The sequence below is a fragment of the Miscanthus floridulus genome, chromosome 12, assembly GCF_019320115.1.
Source record: "Miscanthus floridulus cultivar M001 chromosome 12, ASM1932011v1, whole genome shotgun sequence".
NCBI lineage: Eukaryota > Viridiplantae > Streptophyta > Magnoliopsida > Poales > Poaceae > Miscanthus > Miscanthus floridulus.
Window position 1 is genome coordinate 62,631,848 of NC_089591.1, and position 23,167 is coordinate 62,655,014.

General features: G+C 41.9%; 1 protein-coding gene and 1 pseudogene across 1 annotated transcript; both read left to right on the forward strand.

The window, feature by feature from the left end:
• Positions 1-1,357: 1,357 nt before the first annotated feature.
• On the forward strand, positions 1,358-2,869 carry LOC136495981 (protein FAR1-RELATED SEQUENCE 5-like). Its single transcript, XM_066491744.1, has one exon. It carries the CDS (start codon positions 1,358-1,360, stop codon positions 2,867-2,869), a length of 1,512 nt encoding a protein of 503 aa, XP_066347841.1.
• A 13,999-nt stretch (positions 2,870-16,868) lies between these two features.
• LOC136497091 (serine/threonine-protein kinase D6PKL1-like) lies at positions 16,869-20,377 on the forward strand (annotated as a pseudogene).
• Positions 20,378-23,167: the final 2,790 nt, after the last annotated feature.

Genomic DNA, 23,167 nt, shown 5'->3' on the forward strand with positions numbered 1-23,167 from the left:
AACCAAGAAAAGAAAACAGGAGAGACCAAGATGGAGGATGAGGACGACATACAGCAACATCAGACTCAACTTCACGGGGCAAACCAAGTAAGTTGAAAAAATCACTAACCTTCAAAATCAACATTTGGAGCACATGGGGATCTCCATCATCTTTCTGCTCCTATGATCACGATAACACTGCAGGATCCCATTCATCTTGCCTGCTGCTATGATCACAAATAACACTACAGGATTTACACCAAAAAATTATAAAATTGGGATCACAGCCTGACAAAACACATATCATCTAACCCCTCATCAAAAAAAAATAATCTTATTGGTAGGAAAATCAGATTATCAGAAGATTCACAAGCAAGGAGAAGGGGAAGCAACAACAGCAAATCAAGACAACAGATTCTAATACCCCAATCAGCTCAGGAAACAACTGGCAGGGGAGTTACACAAAGCTCATAATTGAACAGATAAGAAACTCACAGGAAGAAAACATCATACCTGCTAGTGTCCAGGTACAAAAATACTACCATCATGATGAATTTACAAGACATAAAAAGAATAAACCCTGATAGTGTTTACTGTAATTACAAAAACAAAAGAACTAATATCATACTTAATGGAATTGAATATGCAGCATACATTTGGCCCATATACATCTTTGTTGTTGGGAGACATGAACACACATGTATGACATTGACAAAAACATTTAAATATGCAAAAATTATATAGTCGCAATCAGTAAGAATAGTTTGTTTGCAGGGGTCACCAAACAATAGCAAGTGCACAGATGAGATCTAGTGGACATGTGTAGGTAAAAAAATCTTTGTAAGAAAAAAAAATATGATAACTTTCTGCAACTTACATTTTGATAATCACAGTCACCCAGGAACATGAAAGCACATTACCAGACTTTGATGACTTCAGCAACTAGTACTGTAGCCAACAAAGTCATGAGGTAAGCCGATATTGAAAAGAACTAAGTTTCAAATACACTGAATATGGAAAAAAACTTATCTTCAACATAAATGCATTAATACAGCTTGTAGGGGGCGACTGCGGTTTGTCTATGGAGGAAAATAGCATGTATATAACAACCAGCAGATGCGAGGGAGACCAAGAAACAATGAATGGAATGGAGACAGGACAGTATGCACCCAATACATCAATGTGTCCTGCTCTAGAAAAAGACCCTTGAAGAAGTGACTTGCAGAAAAAAGTAGAAACCATTAGCAATGGCCCTAAAAGACATGAAGAACTGCAATACTCAAACAATGAATATCAAGACAATCAACTCATAGAGTGGGGTGAAGATTACTTAATTGATAGTGAAGAAGAACAATGGCAGAATAGCATCTTCAAAAACATGAAGCTACAAGAAGTTCAAGGAACATCGACAACATCAGTAATATTTCAAGCAGTGAGCGTGCCACCTGAAGATGCTGACAGTGTAGAAACAAACAATAGCCAAGAACTTACTGAACAAGAAATTGAGGAATTCATTGCTGCAGAACAGGTAGCAGCTTCTGCAGGAAACAATGCTGACATCAATAGCATGTACACTCCACAGATAGGGATGGAATTTGAAACAAAGGAAGCTGCTCAACATTTTTTCAACTTCTATGCATACATGGCTAGCTTTGGAACGGCTATAGTAAAAGTCTTCAGGTCTGGAAGCAAGAAAAAAAAACAAGAGGTCACAAAAGTCATAGTTAAGTGCAATAAGTATGGCAAAAACAAAGAACCAAAGACCTTACCACAGCAGGAGGCAGAGGTGGACAAGGACATTGGAAAAAAGAAAGGACCTAAAAGGAAAACAAATGTGGTAGTAAAAACAAATTGTCAGTGTACTATGGTTGCCAAAGAAGAAGGTCAAATCTGGAGGATTACTGGACTAGAATTAGAACACAACCATGACCTACAGCCGGGAAAACATTTTGATGGGCACAAGTATTTGATAGACATGGAGAAAGCACTCATAAGAACATTAAATGAATGCAACATTCCAACAAGAAAGATGGTAACCATCCTGTCCAATCTTAGAGGAGGACCCATGACACTTCCTGTGAAGAAGAAAGACATTAGTAACATAAGAATAAAAATTAACAGAGAAGTCAGGGGATCAGATATGACTAAGCTATTGGACAACTTCAGAAATAAAAAGTCTGATGACCCAAGTTTCTTCTACAAGTTTGATTTGGATGAGGAAAACAGAGTTAAAAACATTTTTTGGAGAGATGGATCATCAATTAAATATTATGAAGAATATGGTGATTGTGTCAGCTTTGACACAACATACATGACTAACAAATACAGGTTGTCATTTGCGCCGTTTGTGGGGATAACTGGCCATGCTCAAACTTGTTTATTTGGATGCACTTTCCTACATGATGAAACAGCAGAGACTTTCAAGTGGGTATTTGAAACATTTCTGGAATCAATGGGAGGCAAGCACCCTAGGTCCATCATTATGGATCAGGACAAAGCAATGAAAGCAGCCATTCTAGAGGTGTTCCCAAATACAAGACACAGAAACTACTTGTTTCACATAAAAAACAAATGCTACAACAAGAACCTAAAAGTCTTCGCAAAAAACAAAGGCCTCTACGAAATATTTGAAGACATAGTAAACAACTGCTTATTAGAAGAAGAATTTGAGTACTTGTGGGGTAAGATGATTGAAGACAAAAAGCTAGAGAACAACAAATACTTCACAAGGATGTGGGAGACAAGGGAAAGATTCATCCCAGTATACTACAAACATGATTTCTTTCCGTTTATCCAAACCACATCAAGAAGTGAGGCTGTCAATGCAAGATTCAAAGAGAATGTGGGTCCAACCTATAGTATACACAGCTTCTTCTCAGAGTACCAATGAATGATAGAAACAATAGACAGAGCAGAAAATCTAGAGGACCACTACAATGTACAAAAAAAGGCAGAAGGACCTAATGTTTGGCTACACATTTGAGATTCAGGCAGAAGAATTGTACAAGTAGGAATATATACAAAAAATTCCAGCTTCAACTAAAAGCTACATCTACATTAGCTTACAAGAAATCCAAGAAGACAAAGTATTTCAAGTATGGCAGAGAAGTAACCAAGTTCAGAAACTAGAGAGGATAAGAAAGTACACTGTCCTGACTGACCTCAGAGAGGGAGTAGAGGAGATGAGTTGCATCTACGTCAAATTCAACAAAGATGGAGTACTCTACTCGCACATCCTAAAAGTGATGATTGAAAAAGAAATTAGCAGAATACCAGACAAGTACATAATAGATAGATGGAGGAAAAGGGATCTTAGAATGGTCAAGCAAAGAATTGGAGAAAACACAGCTGACGCGCGTTCACTGCTAAGATTCAATATGCTATCAAGGCAATCTACAATAATCATTTCAAAGGCATCAAAAAGAGAGGAAGCAACAAAGTACCTTATGGCAGAAATAAACAGGATTGACTTGCACTTGGAAACAATTCTGATGTCCGAAACAACTGAAAACACTCAAGAAGAGGTACACTCCATTGAAGTGGAACAAATCAGAGGGGAGGCAAATGCAACAGTGAACAATGCAGACAACAATATTGGGGATCCAGAAACAACAACAAAAAGGGGCAGGCCAGCATTGCCAAAAAGAATGAAGCCACTGATAGAATAGGAAAGAGAGAAATGAAGCAAAAAGAAAACAAGAAGAAGAAGAAAGTAACAGCAAACGAGAGCACAGGTAAAGAATAAAAAAACCTCAACACTATTCTTGACATTATAGCAGTGCTATCATAATCAAAAGTTAAAATATCCTTGCAGGATCTCCGATCAAGCCCAAGCCAAAGAGGATGAAGAAAACAACAAGAAACAACACTGATGCAAATGAAAAGAGTGCAAGAGGACCAAGGAAGACAATAATATAGTGCTATCATAAAGGCATTATCAGTTCATGTAATAGGATATTACAAGAGACATTACACGTGCATGTAAACATTACTATATTGTTCTATGTGCATGCAAACACATCTCCAGAATAAAAAAACATGTTTTTGGCTAGTACCCTCCCCTATACATTTTTGTTAATCCTATGTGATATAGCTCCAGCCATCACCCAGCGAGAAAAAAAAGCCTAGTTAATGACACGTGGATTGATCCCCTGCAAGAAAAAAAATTAATAACAATGATAACTTGTCCATGGATAGAACCACAATCTAAAATATAAAAAGAAACATATAAATCATAAAAAAGGCTAATGCAACAAAGACTATGAGGGGACAAGTACCTGCCGGCACAAGTTGATTACTAGAGACTTGTTAATAGTGTTTGCCCCTGCTGAAAAATCATATTGTTTGCGAGCTTCACCCTGATATTTGGAATATCAGATTGGTCAAACACATTCCTTAGATCAATATCTTTATCCCAGAGTTCCATGAACTTGACGGCAAAAATACCACAATCAACACTAGGAGCAGAGGATGGCGAAAAAAGTCAGCGGGCGAACCAATAAGAAAGATGACTGTTCAAAGAAAAAAACATAGCAAGACTTACATATTGTTCTGTTTGGGGACTGCAGGATAAGACACAGAGAAATCTTCCAAACTTGTATAGCCTTCAGCATGCTGATACCAGCACTCCTTGAAAGCAATAATCTGACAAAAAAATAGGTAAAATACAAACAAGGTACAAGCTAAGACCAGAGAAACTGATCAAGATAACATAAAATAAACTTACAAGCTTCGAGCTAGCATCAATTTAAAAATTAGCATTGGAATCGAAGTAAGAGTCCAAGAATACAAACATCTTGTTCTTCAGATCGACAATGAACACGAACCAATGCTTATGAAGGACTACTGGAAAACAAAGCTAAAACATATATATTAAAATTAAATCACATTACATAGCAGGGCTTTAATCTGTACATAGGAAGTGTAAAACAAAAAATAAATGCAAGGATGAAAAACGTTATCTGACAAATGAAGCTTGTAGGCAGAATTGGCACCGATGAACGATTTCTGGACTATCCTCACATCATCTGAGCAGTTGTAGGTATAAAGAGAACCCTATAAATAAAAAAAATTAGGCTGACTGACTAATGAACTTGAAAAATAAATAAATTAAAATTTAAAAAATTGAACAAGAATAAGAACAAAACATACCACAACTTTTGGATAGAAAAAGTGTTTTTTCGACTGCCGAGGGTGAACATCCTCAAAAAAATAACAACACATCCCGGAAACAAAATAGTTATCAACTTTGCCCCCAGTGAGGAATATGTCACACTGGTCAACAAAGAGAATTCGTCTGCCTTCCAACTAAAAAAACAAAAGAGTCAACGAAAAAAAAACATGATTGATAAAAGAGACAATACCAAAAAAAATAAACTTAACTTACCCACTCCATTGGCTATGAGCAAGCCCACAGATTGCATTATAGTAACAAACCTCTTCTTCAGTTATAGGAAATCTCTGGCCAGATCCGGTCCTCATCCTATATCTGACCTCTTCAATCTTAGGTCTCTCATCAGAAATATTGATAACCGGTCTAACTGAATTACCAACTTGGACCTAAAGTGGTAAAAAGAAAAAAAAATGAAATAAAAAAACTTACTAATGGTTTGCAAATGCTTCTTTAACAAAAACAGACTACCCACGAGCGGGGTAGTCACAGCATATGGAGCAACGTCATACCTTTTGTTTCTTGTTCATGATAGGACCATTATCTACCATGGATGCAGCCTCATCAAACATACGATTGCCCTTACACATCACCAAAGGAGTGTCCAGGACCAGCATATGCTTGTTCATTTTCAAACCATGTAAGAAATTAGAAGCTTCTTTTGGGTTCTATATAATAAAAGAAATAAGAAAAATCCATAAAAGATGGAAAACTAAACAAGATTACACGAATACAAAAATATATTAACATGAAAAAATGGGAGGATTACACAACCTGAGGGTGAGGACTGATCCTAGCAGAAACAGGAATGTGGCCATTGTTGTGAACTCATGTAGACTCATAATTTGGGGGCCTTGTGCAATTAAGAGGATGCTAAAACCCTTCACCACTGCGCATAAGGGGCTGCTCGCCACTGTGCATTTGGAAGTTGTTAACAATAGAATTCCCCTCAATACCTATACAAAAATATATACAGATATATTTCAGAACCAATGATTAGGTAAAAAAAGTTAATATAGTACATAAGAAGAAAACAAACCAGTCTGTGTTAATGGGAATAACTTGTCCTTACCAGCAACATGAGTGTGCACATTCTTTGGGTCTCCTGTAGTCTCGTTGATTGGAATTCTTGTGCACTTCATGGGTACGGGGAACCCTGCACCACTGCGCCTGGTGAACTGCTGAGAACAATGCACGGATGGGCCTTTTACAACTGAATTCCAAAAAGTATAAAAAAAATCATTACTACTTATAAAGAAAAAAAACAAAATGCAATAAATTAAAATTAAAGAAAATACTAAAAATACCTCCAACATTAGGATCTAAAATAGGAGCAGCAGTGTTTCCTTTGGAGTCTTTGCTGATCTGTGCAGCATCTGACAATATATGAAGGACACTAAGGACTAAGCTCTCAGTGGACATCTTACAGAACCTACACTTCCCATATGAACTCTCATTCACGAGCTTGCATAGGTCGTCAATGACCTGAAAAAAAGTTAGAACTACCAAACAGATAATCAGTAAGTTAAAAAAGGCACCTAAGGGAAAAAAAATATATTAGGATGCAACTGAATCACCAAAATACAAAATGATATCCTCCTTAAATGATGATGAATCAGGAATAGCATTAGCTTGATCATGGCGAGATGTACTCCCTTCTTGCACAGGGTCATTATGCCGATTTATTTTCTTGGCCTCACAAAAACCAACAAACTCCTCCAGCAAATGAAGATTCACAGATGACATGGAAGCCTGATAAACACAGAAAAAGCTAATAATGTATGAAAAAGAGCTAATTCCATACTAGATTTATTTAAAAACAAAATAAAGAAACATACATTTCTAAAATAATTCACATAACGAAGAGCAGGGCCAACTCGATTGTTATCCTGCAGCCCGTGATTGCCGCAACAGAGATTGCTCGTATGAGCCATAACCCTAAAAAACAAAATGATATCCATGAATTCAAAGTCAAACTAACAAAAGCAAGTGACTAATTTTCATTACTTGCTGCTGCTGCTACACACATCCTACATGCGACAACGGCCTCTCTGAAAATCAACAGAGGCCGGCATCATCAGAAACTAACTAAAACTCTACAATGAAATAATACATCACTATTCTAGAAGATTAACACTAAAACTAAATCTAAAACTGAAACTATACAGCTTCAGAAACTAACTAAAACTCTACAATTAAATAACACATCACTATTCTAGAAGATTAACACTAAAACTGAATAGAAACTAAAAAATAAACCTATAACCTGAACAAAAATATTGCAATGGTTCACACAGGTAGACTCTGAAGAAAACTAAAACTAAATCTAAAACTCAAACTATGCAGGGATCAGAAACTAACTAAAACTCTACAATGAAATAATACATCACTATTCTGAAAGATTTACACTGAACTAAACATAAAATGTACTGGAAGATTCAAAACCATCCAGGACATGAAAAACAATTCACTAGAACTAAACACATAGTCAGCAAATCAACTTGAGCATATATAAACTATTCACTTGAACTGAACAGTAGAGAGGGAGAGGGGCAACGAACGGACTGCTTCCAGACAAAAGAACAGGCCACCAGGCCTAGTGGTGCTTGGGCGCCTGGAGCGTGCGGCTCCTACTGTGCGTGACTCCCTAGAGCCCGCGCCGGGGACACCACGCGCCCCGTCCTGGTGGTAAGCAGCGACGGACGGAGCAGGCTGTGGTCCGCCGGGGACGCCCGCGCCCGTCACGATGAGCAGCGACTGGAGGCAGCAGCCGGGTGGCTAAGGGATCTTACACACGACAGTGCGGACTCTCTCAAATCAACAGAGGTCGACGACAACTACTCCCTCCAATCGACGGCGGCCGCAACCCTCCCTACGTCAGACTAGATCCACTGGCGCACAACGGGTGCGGCAGTGGCAGGGATTTCTTCGGTACCAGCGAAATCCTTGAGAGACGATAGATACAAACAACGGTGACGCCAAAAGGAAACATGGGAAGGGGAACAAAGGAACTTAGCTCGCCGAAACCATTGACAGCGCCGGTCACCGCACCGGAGCCGCTGCGAGTCGCCTCAACTTGGTTGCAGGGGGGAGCCGAATCAAAAATGGGGGAATCGGGAAAGTGGGAAACGTACCGAGAAAATTCAGGGCGCCACTACCAAGAAAGTCAAAAAAACCACGCTAGCCCACAGTCAGAAACTGAAGATGACGACGGAGCTGGGTGCCACGCGCTAAGATGGATCGGACGATCGAAATGAAGACACACAAATAAAACGAACGGCCACAAAACCGGCTATTTTGAGCAAATGAAACAACCGGCTAATGTATAGCATTTCTCTACAAAAAAAATCCATATGTTTTTTTTTCTAAAACACATGTGTGTTGTATAACATTTCTATTTCACTTTTCAGGATGTGACATGTGCTATACTGGGTTTTCAGTCTAGAGTTGTAAATACATCCAGCGGCGGATCCAGGAAAAATTTTAGGGGGTTGAACAAAAGTGCGACAACAACATACCTCCGACTGTTGCTTCGATCTTAAATCTCAGTCTTACCTACACGATAAGACTTTGGCTAAAATTTTATGGGGCTCTAGGGGGCCTAGGGCTCCGATATCGGTAGGAGGGCTCGAGACCCCTGATCCGCCACTGGATACATCCATATATTTGAAGTATATACGGCCATCGGGCCGGCCCGGCACGCCCCGGCCTGGGCACGGGCCAGGCATGACCCGCAACTTCTTAGGCCAGGCACGGCACGTCGTGCCTACTGGGCCGTGCCAGCACGGGCCTCATGCTTGGCATTCGGTCCAAGCACGGGCCTGCGGGCTAATTTTCGGGCCGTGCCAGCCCGACCAGCCTGGCGAAAATATCGGGTCATGCCAGCCCACAGCCCGCAATTCTATAAACACACAGGCAAATTCAGCTCTAACTTCAGTTTTCAAATTTGGAATCAAATTTCACAGAAAACATAAAGGATAAGAGATCATAGATTCACAATCACAACTCACAATCACAAGTTCACAACTAGACCGGATTCAAAGATAACAATTAACAACTAGACCATTGACCAGTGACCAGTCACAACTCACAAGTATGAAGTATCTTAACAGATTCACAACTCACAATCATAAAATAACAATGCACAAACAAGACTTAAAAAGATAATTGAGCTATGTGCAATGCTGCCCCATTAAAAATCTTTCTAGATAAAACTCATCCTTGTGAGAAACTCTAGAAAGAAAAAAAGAGTGCAACACAGCTCTTATAATGATAAGTTCAAAGTTTAGATACAAATGTCACTCTCTGTTTCATCTCAACTCTCATCTCTCCTCTCAATCTCAAGTTCTCAACTCACTCTCATCTCTCATCTCTCATCTCTCAACTCTCTTAGAACAGAGAACACTAAGTACCAGCAAAAGTAGATGCAGAAGCCACTGATGTACCAGCTGAAGGAGCCCCAGATGCACTCTGAATTTCTTCATCAAGATATTGATGCTCGAAGTAGCTTGCCAACTCTTGGTTGTCTGTTGAATGCTGCAGTCTTCGTTCTCCCAACTCCCAATCCTTGATGCAAGCAAGCATCTCCACATGTTCTGGCAACAAGTGTCGGCACCGCTCTTCAAGTATCCTTCCTATCAAGCTGAAGCATGATTCTGAAGACACAGTAGACACTAGAACATATATTATATCTTTTGCCATTATAGATAAAATAGGAAAAGTTAGTTTGTGGTCACACCACTAGAGAAGCAAATCAAAGTCATTTTCATATGCAGTGACATTGTCACTGTCTAGATAAGCTGTGAGCTCACAACCTAACAGATGCAGTAGATGAAGTTGGGGTAGGGGATGGACCAATAACACTAGAGGCTCCAGGGCCTCCAAATATTCTTCCTCAAGCCTATTTTCTCTTACCAGTTTGGCCTGCAGAATGTGCAGCCCTTCTATTCTTAGCTACACCAAACTTGCTGTCATACTTGGCAAATAACTTATAAAGTTTAGTTTTAATAGAAGCATAATATAAATTGTAATCAACACCAAGGTTTTCTTTTAGAATTACCAGGACATTAAACAGACCTCTCATCTTAGCTCTTGGATCAAGAATGAAAGCAAATGAATACAGCAGAGGTATATTTTCCCAGTATTTAAGAAATTTTAGTTTCATCGGATACACAACAGCTATCAGATTTTGATCCTTTTCACTTTCATGCAAATGAGTAGAAATCTCAAGCAGATGATGCAAAACAAGAGGGCTAGTTGGATAGTACACACCAGAAAGAACAATAGTTGATTCATAAAATACTTCCAGGAATTCCAATACCTTTGCAGCTATATGCCAATGCCTTGGAGTTAACAATTCAGCTCCAAAATTAGCATTAATGAACACAGAAAAAACTTCCTTATATGACATGCAGGTGTTTAAGCATAAGGTATGTAGCATTCCATCTAACATCCATATCCAAACCAAACTTCCTAGGTCTTAAACCTTGAGCATTGTAGTAGTTCTTAACACATGGCAATTCTATGATTAGAAGAATTCAAGAAGTTAATAGCAGTTCTAAAATCTTCTTTATAAAGTTTAAACCTCTTTAAACTAGATTTAGCAATCAAATTTATGATATGACAAGCACAACGTTGATGAACAAGGTGATAAGTTCTTTTATTAGGATCAGAACGGTGTAGGGGCTGGATCAGAACCCAAGTATCCTGCAAACAAAGGTGTCAAAGTTTCCATTGCTTTTGCATTAGAAGAAGCATTATCTAGAGTAACAGAAAAGATCTTGTCAATCAAACCAAATTCCTCAATCACAGAACTAATTTTTCAGCAATGTTCTGACCAGTATGCTTCACCTCAATCAATCTCAACCCAATTACCTTTTTCTGTAGCTCCTAGTCAGCACTCACAAAATAAGCAACTACACTGATGTAGTCCTCCTTAGCATTACCAGACCAAATGTCAGATGTCAAACCAATAGATGAAGCACCACGCAAAATATGATTCTTAAGCATATTACGACGTTCAGTGAATAACTTACTTAGGTCTCTAGTGATGGCCTACCGAGAGACCCTAGTAAAAATAGGGTTATGAGCACGTTGAATGTACTCCTCCCATGCATCAGTGTCACCAATACCTAAGGGAAGATCAAGCCTAGCAATCAAACGACACAGCTCCTGTCTAGCTATATCAGGTTTATAGTCCCAGTTGCGCAAACCATCAGGATTAAGCGCAAGCCTAGACTGAACAGCAGCACGTCGATTAGTTTTTTCCATACATGATTTCTGGTGCCTCTTCAAGTGCCCAGTTCCAGAAATAGATCTAGCAGACAAAGTAGCCTTACACATTTTGCAAACAGCTTTAGTGCAAATTCTACTGTCGTTCATATCCTCATAGATCTCATCAAAGTCAGCCTAGACAGGAGATTTGTGCTTACCAACTCTGGTTGCATTACCAGAAACTAGATGGAGCAGAGCTGTTGGTGTTGGAGCCAGTCCTAGCCGTCGTCGCCCCTTCACCACCACCAGCCGTCCTAGATCGATCGAAGCCTGGCTGGCTCCGAGATCAACACCGAACAAGGCAGCTGCGTCCTCTCGGAGGTCATCGTCGTCCTCGCCCTCGGGGGCCATGTCCGGTAGGATGGAATCGTCATCTGCCATGGTAGTGACCGCTCTGGCCCCATTCCTCGACTGGTGTGGGTGGCCGTCGAGCTCGCTCTACGCCGCAGCTAGAAGAGGAAGCATCGGCTACCGACCTGCAGATCAAGAAACACATCAGATGACAGAATCAGATCAAGAAAGAAGATGCTAGGGTTAGGGTTAGGGTTTACCTACGCAACCAGAGCCGGTGCCGAAGAAGACGACGACCCCCGCAGAGAAGACGACTAGACCGTTAGCAAGGACGGCGAGCGGCGGAGGAGGGATGACACTGACAGGAACATGAACTCACATATCACCAAGAGGGGAAGGGAGAGGGAGAGATGAAGGAGATCAGGGAGGAGAAGGGAAAGGCTGCCCGGTGGCGGAAGGCTGATCAAGGTCACCGGAGTCGATGAGGTCGGATGCCGAGGAGACGGCGGCGCGACGAAGGCGAGGCGAAGACGAGAGCGGTGTGGGCGCTGCGCGGCGAGTGGAGTCGAATGGATTAGCCGATTAGGGTTAGGTGAGGAGAAGGGGCGGCCTGCGGTCGCGGCGTGTCCCTTATATATGAAGGGAGGGGCCGAGTATAGGCTGATGATGGGCCAAAATGGCCGTTGGGCTGGCGGTGGCGGGTAGCCATTGGGGGGGGGGCTAGCTGCCTCGGGCCGCTGTCGGGCCTCCCTCCATTTCTCGTGCCGGGCCGTGCTGGCCCACGGGCTTGGGGGTCAGCCCAAGCACGGCCCGAGCAACGGGCCGAGCCAGCCCGGGCCCGAGTTTTATCGGGCCGTGCCGGGTTCATGTCGGGCTTTTTTTCGTGCTTCGTGTCGTGCCGTCGTGCCTCGTGCTGCATGGCCACATATAATTTGAAGGCCCCCCTATAATTGTACACTAGAAGATCGTAAAAAAAATGCATTTTCGAACCTAAGATAAGATAATTTATCGGGGGATTGAATTATCGCTTCATTTTGCTCTGCAGTCTGCTAATAGCCTAATAAAGATTCAGCGACCTTTTCCTCGCTAAAGTTGCACGATAACCATAACCATGATTAAAGTGCGGGTAGGTGATTAAATGGCATCCATCACTCAATGGGTCTGGTCTGGTCAGGGGCACGCTCGTTTCTTTGGGGTGATTGGGAGTTGGGACATTGGGTTGCAGCGCGCCAACGCCCCCAAGAACAAGAAGTGATGTTGACAGGTGGGTCCCTTGTAGGTTGCAGTGTGGTCCAGCACCTCGGGCCCAAACGTCTTCCGATGGTCCTCCGACCCATTTCAGCAATTAATTCACTTTCGGTGAGAATTGTAGCTTTAATCAAAACCACCAGTTCCTTATTCCTCCCATTATAAGAAAAATAAATTTCTTCTTTATTAGGTATATTTTTTTTGTGAAGATGGTATTATTTTCTTTTATACCAGTATTATTTGGTACCTTTTCCATTTCAAATTATAGTTCACTTTATATCTATACTAAATAAAACTTGTTTAAATTCAACATTTTAAAAAAACTATTAATAGGTTTAAGTTTTAAAAAATACACTATATTTCATAAGTAATTTAATGAAACTAATATGATGTTTTAGATGTTGGTGTATTTTTTCTAAAAACTTGAAAAGTTAAATAAGATTACTTAGGACAAAGATAATTTGTAAAGGAGGGATTACTCTACTCCAAGATGTAAGGTGTTTTAGTCCTTAGCCGACTTCAAGTTTGAACAAATTTATAGGAAAAAATAGAACATTTTTGAAAGCATCTAGGCCCCTAGTTGGATTTCGGTGATTAATGACAATACAAGATTACTATGACTAATGTATGTTTTGCAGAGGCAATTAAGTTAGGTCATGGTAATGGAGATCGATTGGGCAATCAAAGTTGTCATGCCCCTACGATAGAAATCGTTTCGGTTTTCAAAGGATGGACGACAAGGTTAAGGATGACTAGTTCTAAGTGTCGATTGGAGTTGGAGTGATACTTAGAGTAGTTTAGGACTTTGTTTTTCCTTTAGTCGTACTATTAAGGGGGGTATGGACGGGTAGCTTGACCTAGTTGAGTCTAGTGAGTTAGGTGTGGTGCACACTTGTTAAAACTAGCTCTAGGTAGCTCCTATGAATGCCTAAGATCCTTTGGAGCAAACTTCATTCACATATGATCGAGAGTTGGAAGTGAATGGAGGATCAAATGCTGACCGGACGCTGGCCCCGGTGCGACCGGACGCTGGCCGCAGGGTCTGGTCAGTTCATTTGATCAGCAGACAGTGTTCGATGCGACTGGACGCTGGAGAAGTCAAGTGACCGGACGCTGAAAGGCAGAGTCCGATCGACTCCAGTAAGGTTCCAGAGAAGGAAATCTGCGACCGGACGCGTCCGGTCAGTACTGACCGGACCCTGAGGGTTCAGCGTCCGGTCGAGCCCAGTAAGCATCCAGTGAGGGTTTCATGCGACCGGACGCGTCCGGTCAGTGCTGACCGGACCCTGCCAGCGTTCGGTCAACACAATCTCACTGGCTCGCGGGTTGAACTGACTAGAGCGTCCGATCAACACGATCGGAGCGTCCGGTCACCCCGCAGAAGCTCATAACGGTTTGTTTTTTCAGGCTGCCTTATAAATAGAAGCTCCACTCGTGTGTGGAGTTACTTTTGCTTATTCCAACAGCTGAGAAACACGTTTGTGAGTGCCAAGAAGAGCAAGGTCCTAGTGAGGTGATTGAGATTTGAGAATCCAAGAGAGTAACCTCATTAGTGAATCAAGAGTAGTCAAGTGTGCATCCATCTTCTCATTAGGCTTCGCGTGGTCAAGTGAGAGTTCGTGCTTGTTACTCTTGGTGATTGCCATCACCTAGACGGCTTGGTGGTGGTTGGGAGCTTGGTGATCACCCGGCGGAGCTTGTGGGTGACCCAACCCAAGTTGTGAGCGGCTTTGGGTGATTCACCGCGACGGAGTGTCGAAGAATCAACCCATAGAGAGCACTTGATCCTTGCGCGGATTAAGGGGGAGCTACACCCTTGCGCGGGTGCTCCAACGAGGACTAGTGGGGAGTGGCGACTCTCCGATACCTCGGCAAAACATCGTCGCGTTACTCTCTCTCTCGATTTACTTTGAGCATTTACTTTGAGCATTTACTTTGAGCAATTCAATACTTGTCTTTACATTCATAGAATTGCCATGCTAGAGTAAGTTTGGAACATAGGTTGTAAGTCCTTTGTGCATTAGTTTGATAGAAACATTTTTCTAGGCAAAGGGGTTAAATGGGCTATCAGTAGGATTTGATTATTGCAAGAAAATTTAAAATTAGCCCAATTCACCCCCTCTTGGGCATCTTGATCCTTTCAATTTTCAACAACAAATAAATATATTATTAGAATGTATTCAATGGTGGATCCAATGGAATTAATATGTTCTTGTAGATGTTGCTATGTTTTTTTATAAATTTAAATAAAATTAAATAGTTTGACTTAGGATGAGACAAATAACATGCCTACATCCAATTCTAAATCTAATATTTTGATTTAACTCTGATGCAAATAAAAGCATGTTTCATCTACAATAGAGTAGTGACACGCACACACTTTAGTATCAGTTTATATGATCAACAGATTAAGGTACCACAAGAAACCCATTAGCTTCTGAGGATGGCACAGGTGACGTAGATTGTCCTGTTTAGTGCTCAAACGAATTCAACACTCACCTATGTTTTTTAAGATGAATGTCGAAGCATACAACAACTTTTTTACAAAAAAGTATCACTTCGTGAGATCAATAATATATATATTTTTAGATATTGCTAAGTCTCCAATATAACATTTAGCCAGCAATTTTGACGAAAATATATTGTCATAGATACAAGAGTTATATATTATAGATATTTTTTTATGACAAAGCTGGGGTAATACAGATTTTTTGTGTTGGTCAAGGAAGAAATGCCGTTCAGACACTAATCTTCAACGCTAAAAAAATTGAGTAATAAAATCCTAAATAGCACATAATATTAGGGCCCGGTTAGCCCCTCCTAAAATTTAATCAGCTAAATCTAGTCCCATTTAATCATTTTTCACTCAAACACTATGACTAAATGAGTTTAGCCAACTAGTCACCAAATTATTGCTAAAAGAGATTAAACCTCACCTTTTAGTCACTTTGTAGTCAAACACCCTGATTAAAAAGGGATTAAAAGACCTCTTTTAGTCATCCAAACTAAACACTGAGTGACTAAAGTTTAGTCCCTGATTTAGAGTCTTGTTTAGATTGCAAGTTTTTTCACTCTCTTTCCATCACATTAAATCTTTGGACACATGCATGGAGTATTAAATGTAGATAAAAAAAATAACTAATTACGCAGTTTGATTGTAAATTACGAGACAAATCTTTTGAGGCTAGTTAGGCCATGATTAGACAATAATTATCAAATACAAACGAAAGTACTACAGTGCTAAATACTGATTCCTAACCTCAATCTAAATAAGGCCTAGGTGACTAAAATTTGGGAGAGAAACACCAAACAGTCATTAGAGGAAACAGTCATTTTTCACTGATCACCAAGGGATGCTGAACGGTTTTGCGCAGTAACAAGAACAAATGAAAGGACCACAGTCCACAGGGAACAAAGCTGCGTGATTAGTAAAAGTAAACTGGAGATTAGCAGCGGGAAACGGCTGTTAGGCTGGAGTAGCAAGCCCACGCGCTGCACCATTAGAGCAAGTATTATGGCTGGCTGTAAGCCGGCTGAATCCCTGCTGGCAGAGAGAGGACAGGAGAGAGAGTGCGGAGCGAGCGTCTCGTAAAATGTCGGCTTGAAGTGGGGGATACGCATGTGCTGCGTTTTTACTGGCTGCTCTGCTGTTGCGCAGGCTCCGCATTAGGTGCAATGTGCTGCTGGCTGTCGCTGCTGCATTTAATAGAAGCTAGGCTAGAGTTTATTTCGTCGGCAGCAGGCTGTATCATTGCCCTTGCCCTTACTGCATTCTCTATCTGTTCATTAATTTCTAAAGGTAGAAATTGAAGGGGGAAAAAAAAAGGCAAGGGAAGCAACGCCCCCACCTCCGACTCCGAGCAGAGCTCCACAACAGTTATCACGCCTTTCGCTTTTTCTTTTGTCCTCCACTCCACTCCACGGCTCCACCCCACTTCCTCTCCTCACGAGAGGAGAGAGAGAGAGAGAGTTTACTCGGGGACTGGTACGAGCGGAGCAGTGGTAACGCCAGTGGTGAGCGGTGGGGGAGGCGAGTGGAGGATTGGGAGCCAAGAACACGAAGAACGCTCCGGGATCTCCACTTCGCCCCATTCGAGGTGACTATCTCTTTCGTTTCTGCTAAGCTTCTCGAGTTCGGGGGTGGTTGTGGTTCTTGCTTTCTTGGGGATGCGTTGGTTTCCGCTCGTCTTTGTTGGCTATTTTTTGGAGGTTTGTGTGTGGGAAAGATCTGAATGCGGGTTGGGTTGGGTGCATTTCCGGGTAGCGAACGGGGGATTTCAGGTGTGGTTATTGGGATTTTGCGGCGGTGAGGGAGTCGTGGGATTTAAGTAACGCAGGCATAATTTGGTGGGTTCTTGTTTCCGCAAGAGAGCAATGTCTAATCCGATGGATTGAAGTATTGAACGGCACTTTTGTGTTTGCACAGTGTGGAGTTCGTCCTACTCTCGGGAGTTGCTTGGCTTGGTGGCGCCCAGAATTAGCGTGGAAGCAGGTTCGATTCTGGGAACTCTTTGGATTGAAGGGAAATTTTGGTTTTCTTCGTCTCCATACTCCTCGTCCTTTTACAGACAACGAAATCATTGTGGTTCTTGTAGGGTGGAGTGTTGTCTGCGCAGAAATCTGCGCACCGAGTGCCAGGAAACAGGCGGTTGGAGAGAATTGCTTGGGGATTCGTCAAGAAACGATCCAGCAGGTGGTTGTGCAGTTGTTATGCTGTGACTGAATGGAGGCTGTAGACAAGATTGCTGAGCCCAAAGACCCTTTCCCTGCTCACTGCTCAGAAGGTTCAGAGCTTGGAGCCACCGATACCGATAAAGGCGTCATGGAAAGGGAAGGACTCCCAGCAGCAAGAAGAGAAGGATCTGCCAGCTGATGGCGTAGAGAGCTTTCGGAGCCTGGATTCCTCTGATGAAGGCGGCCGGAGCTCCTTCTCTGGGGCTAGTCACCCTCCAGAGCCTATTGATATGGATATCATGAAGACGGTCTATGTCGCAATCGACGAGGAGAAGGCGGAGCCACCGGTTTGTTTAGTGCGAGGAGTCTCGGTGAAGGGGCCTTTCATAGATGATCTCTCGATCCGTGTTTCAGGCACAAAGGCAAATCTGGTGGTAGGTGCAGGCGGTGCTGAAGGCATGGCTGAAGAGAGGAAGGTATCTGCTTCTGCAGTGGCATCAGTCGCCATAGCACGCTCGTCCCAGGCTACCTCTTTGCCTCAGGACTCGGAGGAGTGCGTCTGGGACGCTTCACTCCCTCCTAGTGGCAATGTTAGCCCTCACAGTAGCATTGACAGCATGGGTGTCGTCACTGCCATGAGCACCCTCCACAGCTGCGCGAGCACATATAAAAGCGAAGCCATAGCTGGTGAAGCAATGCTTAATGTGGAGAGAAACTGTGAGAGTGTAAAGGGTGTTCGAGGCGACTTACTAGAAAGTGCTAAAACTAGCATGAGTCGAGCAAGTAATAGCAGTGGTGTTAGTGATGACAGCAGCTGGAGCCACATCACTGGAGGTGCCAGCAAGCCTCACAAGGGGAATGATCCTAGATGGAAGGCAATTCATGCTGTACGAACTCGTGATAGCGTTCTTGGAATGAGCCATTTTAGACTACTAAAGCGTCTTGGTTGTGGTGACATTGGTAGTGTTTACCTCTCAGAATTAAGTGGAACTCGGTGCTACTTTGCAATGAAGGTAATGGACAAGGCATCCTTGGCAAGTAGGAAGAAGTTAAATAGGGCTCAAACTGAAAGGGAGATTCTACAGCTTCTCGACCACCCATTCCTCCCAACGTTGTATACACATTTTGAAACTGATAGGTTCTCTTGTTTGGTGATGGAATTCTGTCCGGGTGGTGATCTGCATACTTTGCGACAGAGACAACCCGGAAAGCATTTCTCTGAGTACGCTGCAAGGTAATCTATATGAACACTACTATTATTCAGAGAAATGTAATTTGTTTGGAGTAGAGTAGATGATTTCTCAAGTCGTATTACATATCACTGAATGCCTATTATCATATTATATTCACATTCATCTGCCGAAAGAAAATTCTGTTCACATTTGGGGATCTTGTTAATTTAATTTACTACTAGTTTAATTGACAAGGTGATCTAATGTTACTATCCTAGTTTATTGGGCTTTTTATGGAGAATCTAAGCATCCTAGTTTTATTGGCCTTTTTGTGAAGAATCTAACTTTGTTCAGATATGCTCTCTACAAATTCCCGAATAGAGTCTAATAGCTTTTATGAGTGATGTGTAGGAACAAAGTGCACCTGGTTAGGTTAGGTATCCTAAAATGTTTCCTGCATTAGTGGAGTAAAATTTATACAGCAGGGCGCCAGGGCCCATGTGAAGAGTAGCATCAAGTAAGAGAGGTATTAGGTCATGTTAGATTCTAGCTTTGTTTCATAATACAGTAATTGCAAGCAGTAACATGGAGTGCCCTGATTCTGTGCAGGTTTTATGCTGCAGAAGTACTTCTAGCTCTGGAGTATCTACACATGTTGGGAGTCGTCTACAGAGATCTGAAACCAGAAAATGTTCTTGTGCGCGATGATGGGCACATAATGCTTTCAGATTTTGACCTCTCGCTGAGATGTGCGGTCTCACCTACACTCATCAGAACATCAGCTTTTGATTCTGATCCCAGAAGAGCAGGTGGTTCTTTCTGTGTACAGCCTGCTTGCATGGAACCTACTTCAGCTTGTATTCAGCCTGTGTGCTTCCTCCCCAAATTCTTCGGTCAGAAGAGCAAGAAGAAGACTAGAAAGGCAAGGTCTGAGCTGGGACAGAACGCCGGCACCCTGCCTGAGCTTGTTGCTGAGCCAACATCAGCTCGATCGATGTCATTCGTAGGGACTCATGAATACTTGGCCCCTGAAATCATCAAAGGTGAAGGGCATGGAAGCGCCGTCGACTGGTGGACCTTCGGCATCTTCCTGCATGAGCTGCTGTACGGGAAAACCCCATTCAAGGGGTCAGGGAACCGCGCCACTCTGTTCAACGTGGTCGGTCAGCAACTAAAATTTCCAGAGTCGCCGTCCACGAGCTACTCAAGCAGAGATCTCATCAGGGGGCTCCTGGTCAAGGAACCGCAGAGCCGCCTTGGCGTGAAGCGGGGAGCGACGGAGATAAAGCAGCACCCCTTCTTCGAGGGCGTGAACTGGGCTCTCATCCGGTGCAGCACTCCTCCCGAGGTCCCGAGGCCCGTCGAGGCCGAGCTGCCTGTGAAGTACGGGGTGGCAGAGGCGATCGGGAGCAACAGCAAGAGGATAGTCGGAGCAGACGTGAAGTCCGGCGGGAAATACCTGGACTTCGAGTTCTTTTAGAGTATAGTGTCCAGTGGCAGCCTATTGTTTGCATACTGTCCGTGTATGGTCAGTTTGATGTTGTGTGATTCGATTTGGTGCTTCGTGTCTCACCGTCGATGCAAAATTCTCAGATCTGAATCGACCAAAAATTTAGATAGATGTGTGTTGCCACTTGCTTGCTTTGGCACATTTTGAGTTTCTGTAGGGAACTAGGTATAGGGTATGCATTGCAGCAGACCTGAAAGCAGTGAGTGTGGCAAAATAATTCTCATGATCAAAGAGATGAGAAGGCACTTTCCTCCTTGTTGCAATGCACCCGTTGCCTTGGGCCCTTCATGAGTCTGGGTCTCCGGAACCGGGACACCGGGTGCCCCAGGATCGGTGCTGTGCGCCTCTCGTGAGCTCGATGTGGCAGCAGAAGCGACTGATCTAATCTCTCTTAGAAGTACTTTCTTCTATCAGATATTAAGTATTTAAGAGAGAACACTAAAATACGTAGTTTTGTTAAGCACATTTTAAGGGAGAACTCGAAAATTAATATTTTTTCATCAGAATCATAAATGAGAGAATTCAGCCTACAATATTCTTAAGTCATTTCTTACCTCACTTTATTACAGTAACAGAATATTACCTCAATTGATTATAACAGCGAAATATAACGGGCTTGTTCGGCTCGACTTGTCTCGCTTGTTTCAGCTTATTCTCTCTCAATGAACACTATTGAATTAGCTGAAACCGGCCAGAACCAGCCGGTACACAGTAGTTTTGTGTACCAGCCGAACGGGCTGAACAATGTTATTAGAGTTATAGAGGAAGCAAAAATTAATTTAATGATATGATGGAGTATTAACGTAGTGGACATTTATATACAAGAGATGCAAGCAGATTTTACATCTTTTCTTATAAAAGACTTTAGTGAGGGTTATAAATAAACACTATGGTCGTAGCGTGAAAGGAACCATTTCTGAGCCCACCAGGAGGTTTTCACACACAAGAATCAGCTCTAAGTATCATCCGATCACATGCAACAGGGGGAATAAAACACTGAGTACTCAATTGTACTTAGCAAGACTTACTCGACATGAGGAAAATAAAAGACTCCAAGGATATGCAATGCTATCTGACTTGTGGGTTATTACATCTGCAGGAAGCATTACTAAACGTGCGTCCTTATATTCAATTTTATTAGCAGTTATCATTAGTTTATTAACTATCCATTCTATGTAAACACCTATGCTACTTTCAAGCAGGTGGTAAGCAATCAGAACCATTTTATCACCTTTCAATTTCTAGTTCTTACTACGGTGCTAGGCCATAGCCAAGTCGGTACCGTCTCACAGAAACAACGATTCACGAATCAATGTATCCTAGGTACCCCGAAACACACACCCCATTTATATCCCAGGCACAAACAAGACCAACCCATTCCACTCCTGTCGAGGGGTCTTGGCCTCCGTCCAAATTTGGACTCCAAGCCCCCACACTTGAGACCCAGTCTCAGTATGGTGCTTAGATCTCCACCTTTCCCTGCCTCCAATCAGCCGGTCCAGAAAGAGTCGGAACCCACGACAAGAGCATAACAAGCCTTCCCGCTCCCATAAGCAAGTATGTGCTCAGGATAATAAGTCTGTAACCTAACTATCATCCACAGCATCGGACGGTCCTCAATCGACACAGGCGGAACAAGTACAATCTGAGCCTCGCTCGAATGCCTAACCAAGTCCAGATCCAAGTACTATTCTGCCCGATCTTCAATTATCATTCATATATATTCCATGTGATAGTAATATAATAACAACAATAATATCTTTCCTATCTCTCGCGAGTGACAGGTAATCACTCTACTTCTACCGGGTCCTATAGCAGAGCAATCTACACGATCCTGACATATATATATGCAAGTGGTTTTATTCAACTCCTTAAAACTTAATACACAAGCATAAAATAAAGTGTATAATAATAGAGGTTATGCACCGAGGCTTGCCTGGGCAACATATAAGCAAAGATTAGCATTCCATCATGGTGACACGATCATCAAGGCACCATCCTTTTCGCTACTCTGATCATCTTCATGATCCATCGTTGTTCCTATTACGATATACGTGGATGCAACATAGAGACGTAAATAATCAACGACAACTGAAACTCTTAGAAATACAATTACGCCTCGCAAGCTAACGAGATAGCTCTAATAACTAACGCGCTAGGCTACATATTCATGTTGTTGAGCAAGGCTTCATCTCCAGAAAATGTTCTAGTTTTAAAATCCCAAGGTGTTTCGGTATTTTATTATTAAATATATATTTTTGAACTAGGATTCATTTAGCTATCTTAGCAAACTAATTATTATGGAGCTACAAAAATTACAGTAAGCACCTAATAATGTTAGGAATTTACTATGAAAATTTTAGAGCCAACACTATCACTAATTTATCACAACAATTTCTATAAGTTTATATCTTACAATATTAAGCATCTTAAATTAATTAGATAACTCATGAAAATATTATAAAACTACGTGTTGACATAAAAATATGGCGATGTGATCAACACATAGAAAGCCAGAAGATCTAAGTGGAACGAGACCAGAGATCTGCTTGGCTTCAACACAGAACCAGCCGATTTTGAAAACCCAACGACGAGCCAGTCAATTTGACCTGCAATTGACAAGGAGAGAAAATCTTATCAGTAATTTAAGGTGGAACATGTCGGTAATATTAAACGGCTAATATTATCGGCTAATATTAAACGATAATGATACGAATCAAAATAACCGATGCTCATGAAATATCAGAAAATATCATGAGCTAAATGGAACATGATCGATATAAAACGTTGAGCCAATAAGTTTGATGAAAAGAGTATAACATGCGAACAAATCGATTGTCTGATATAAAT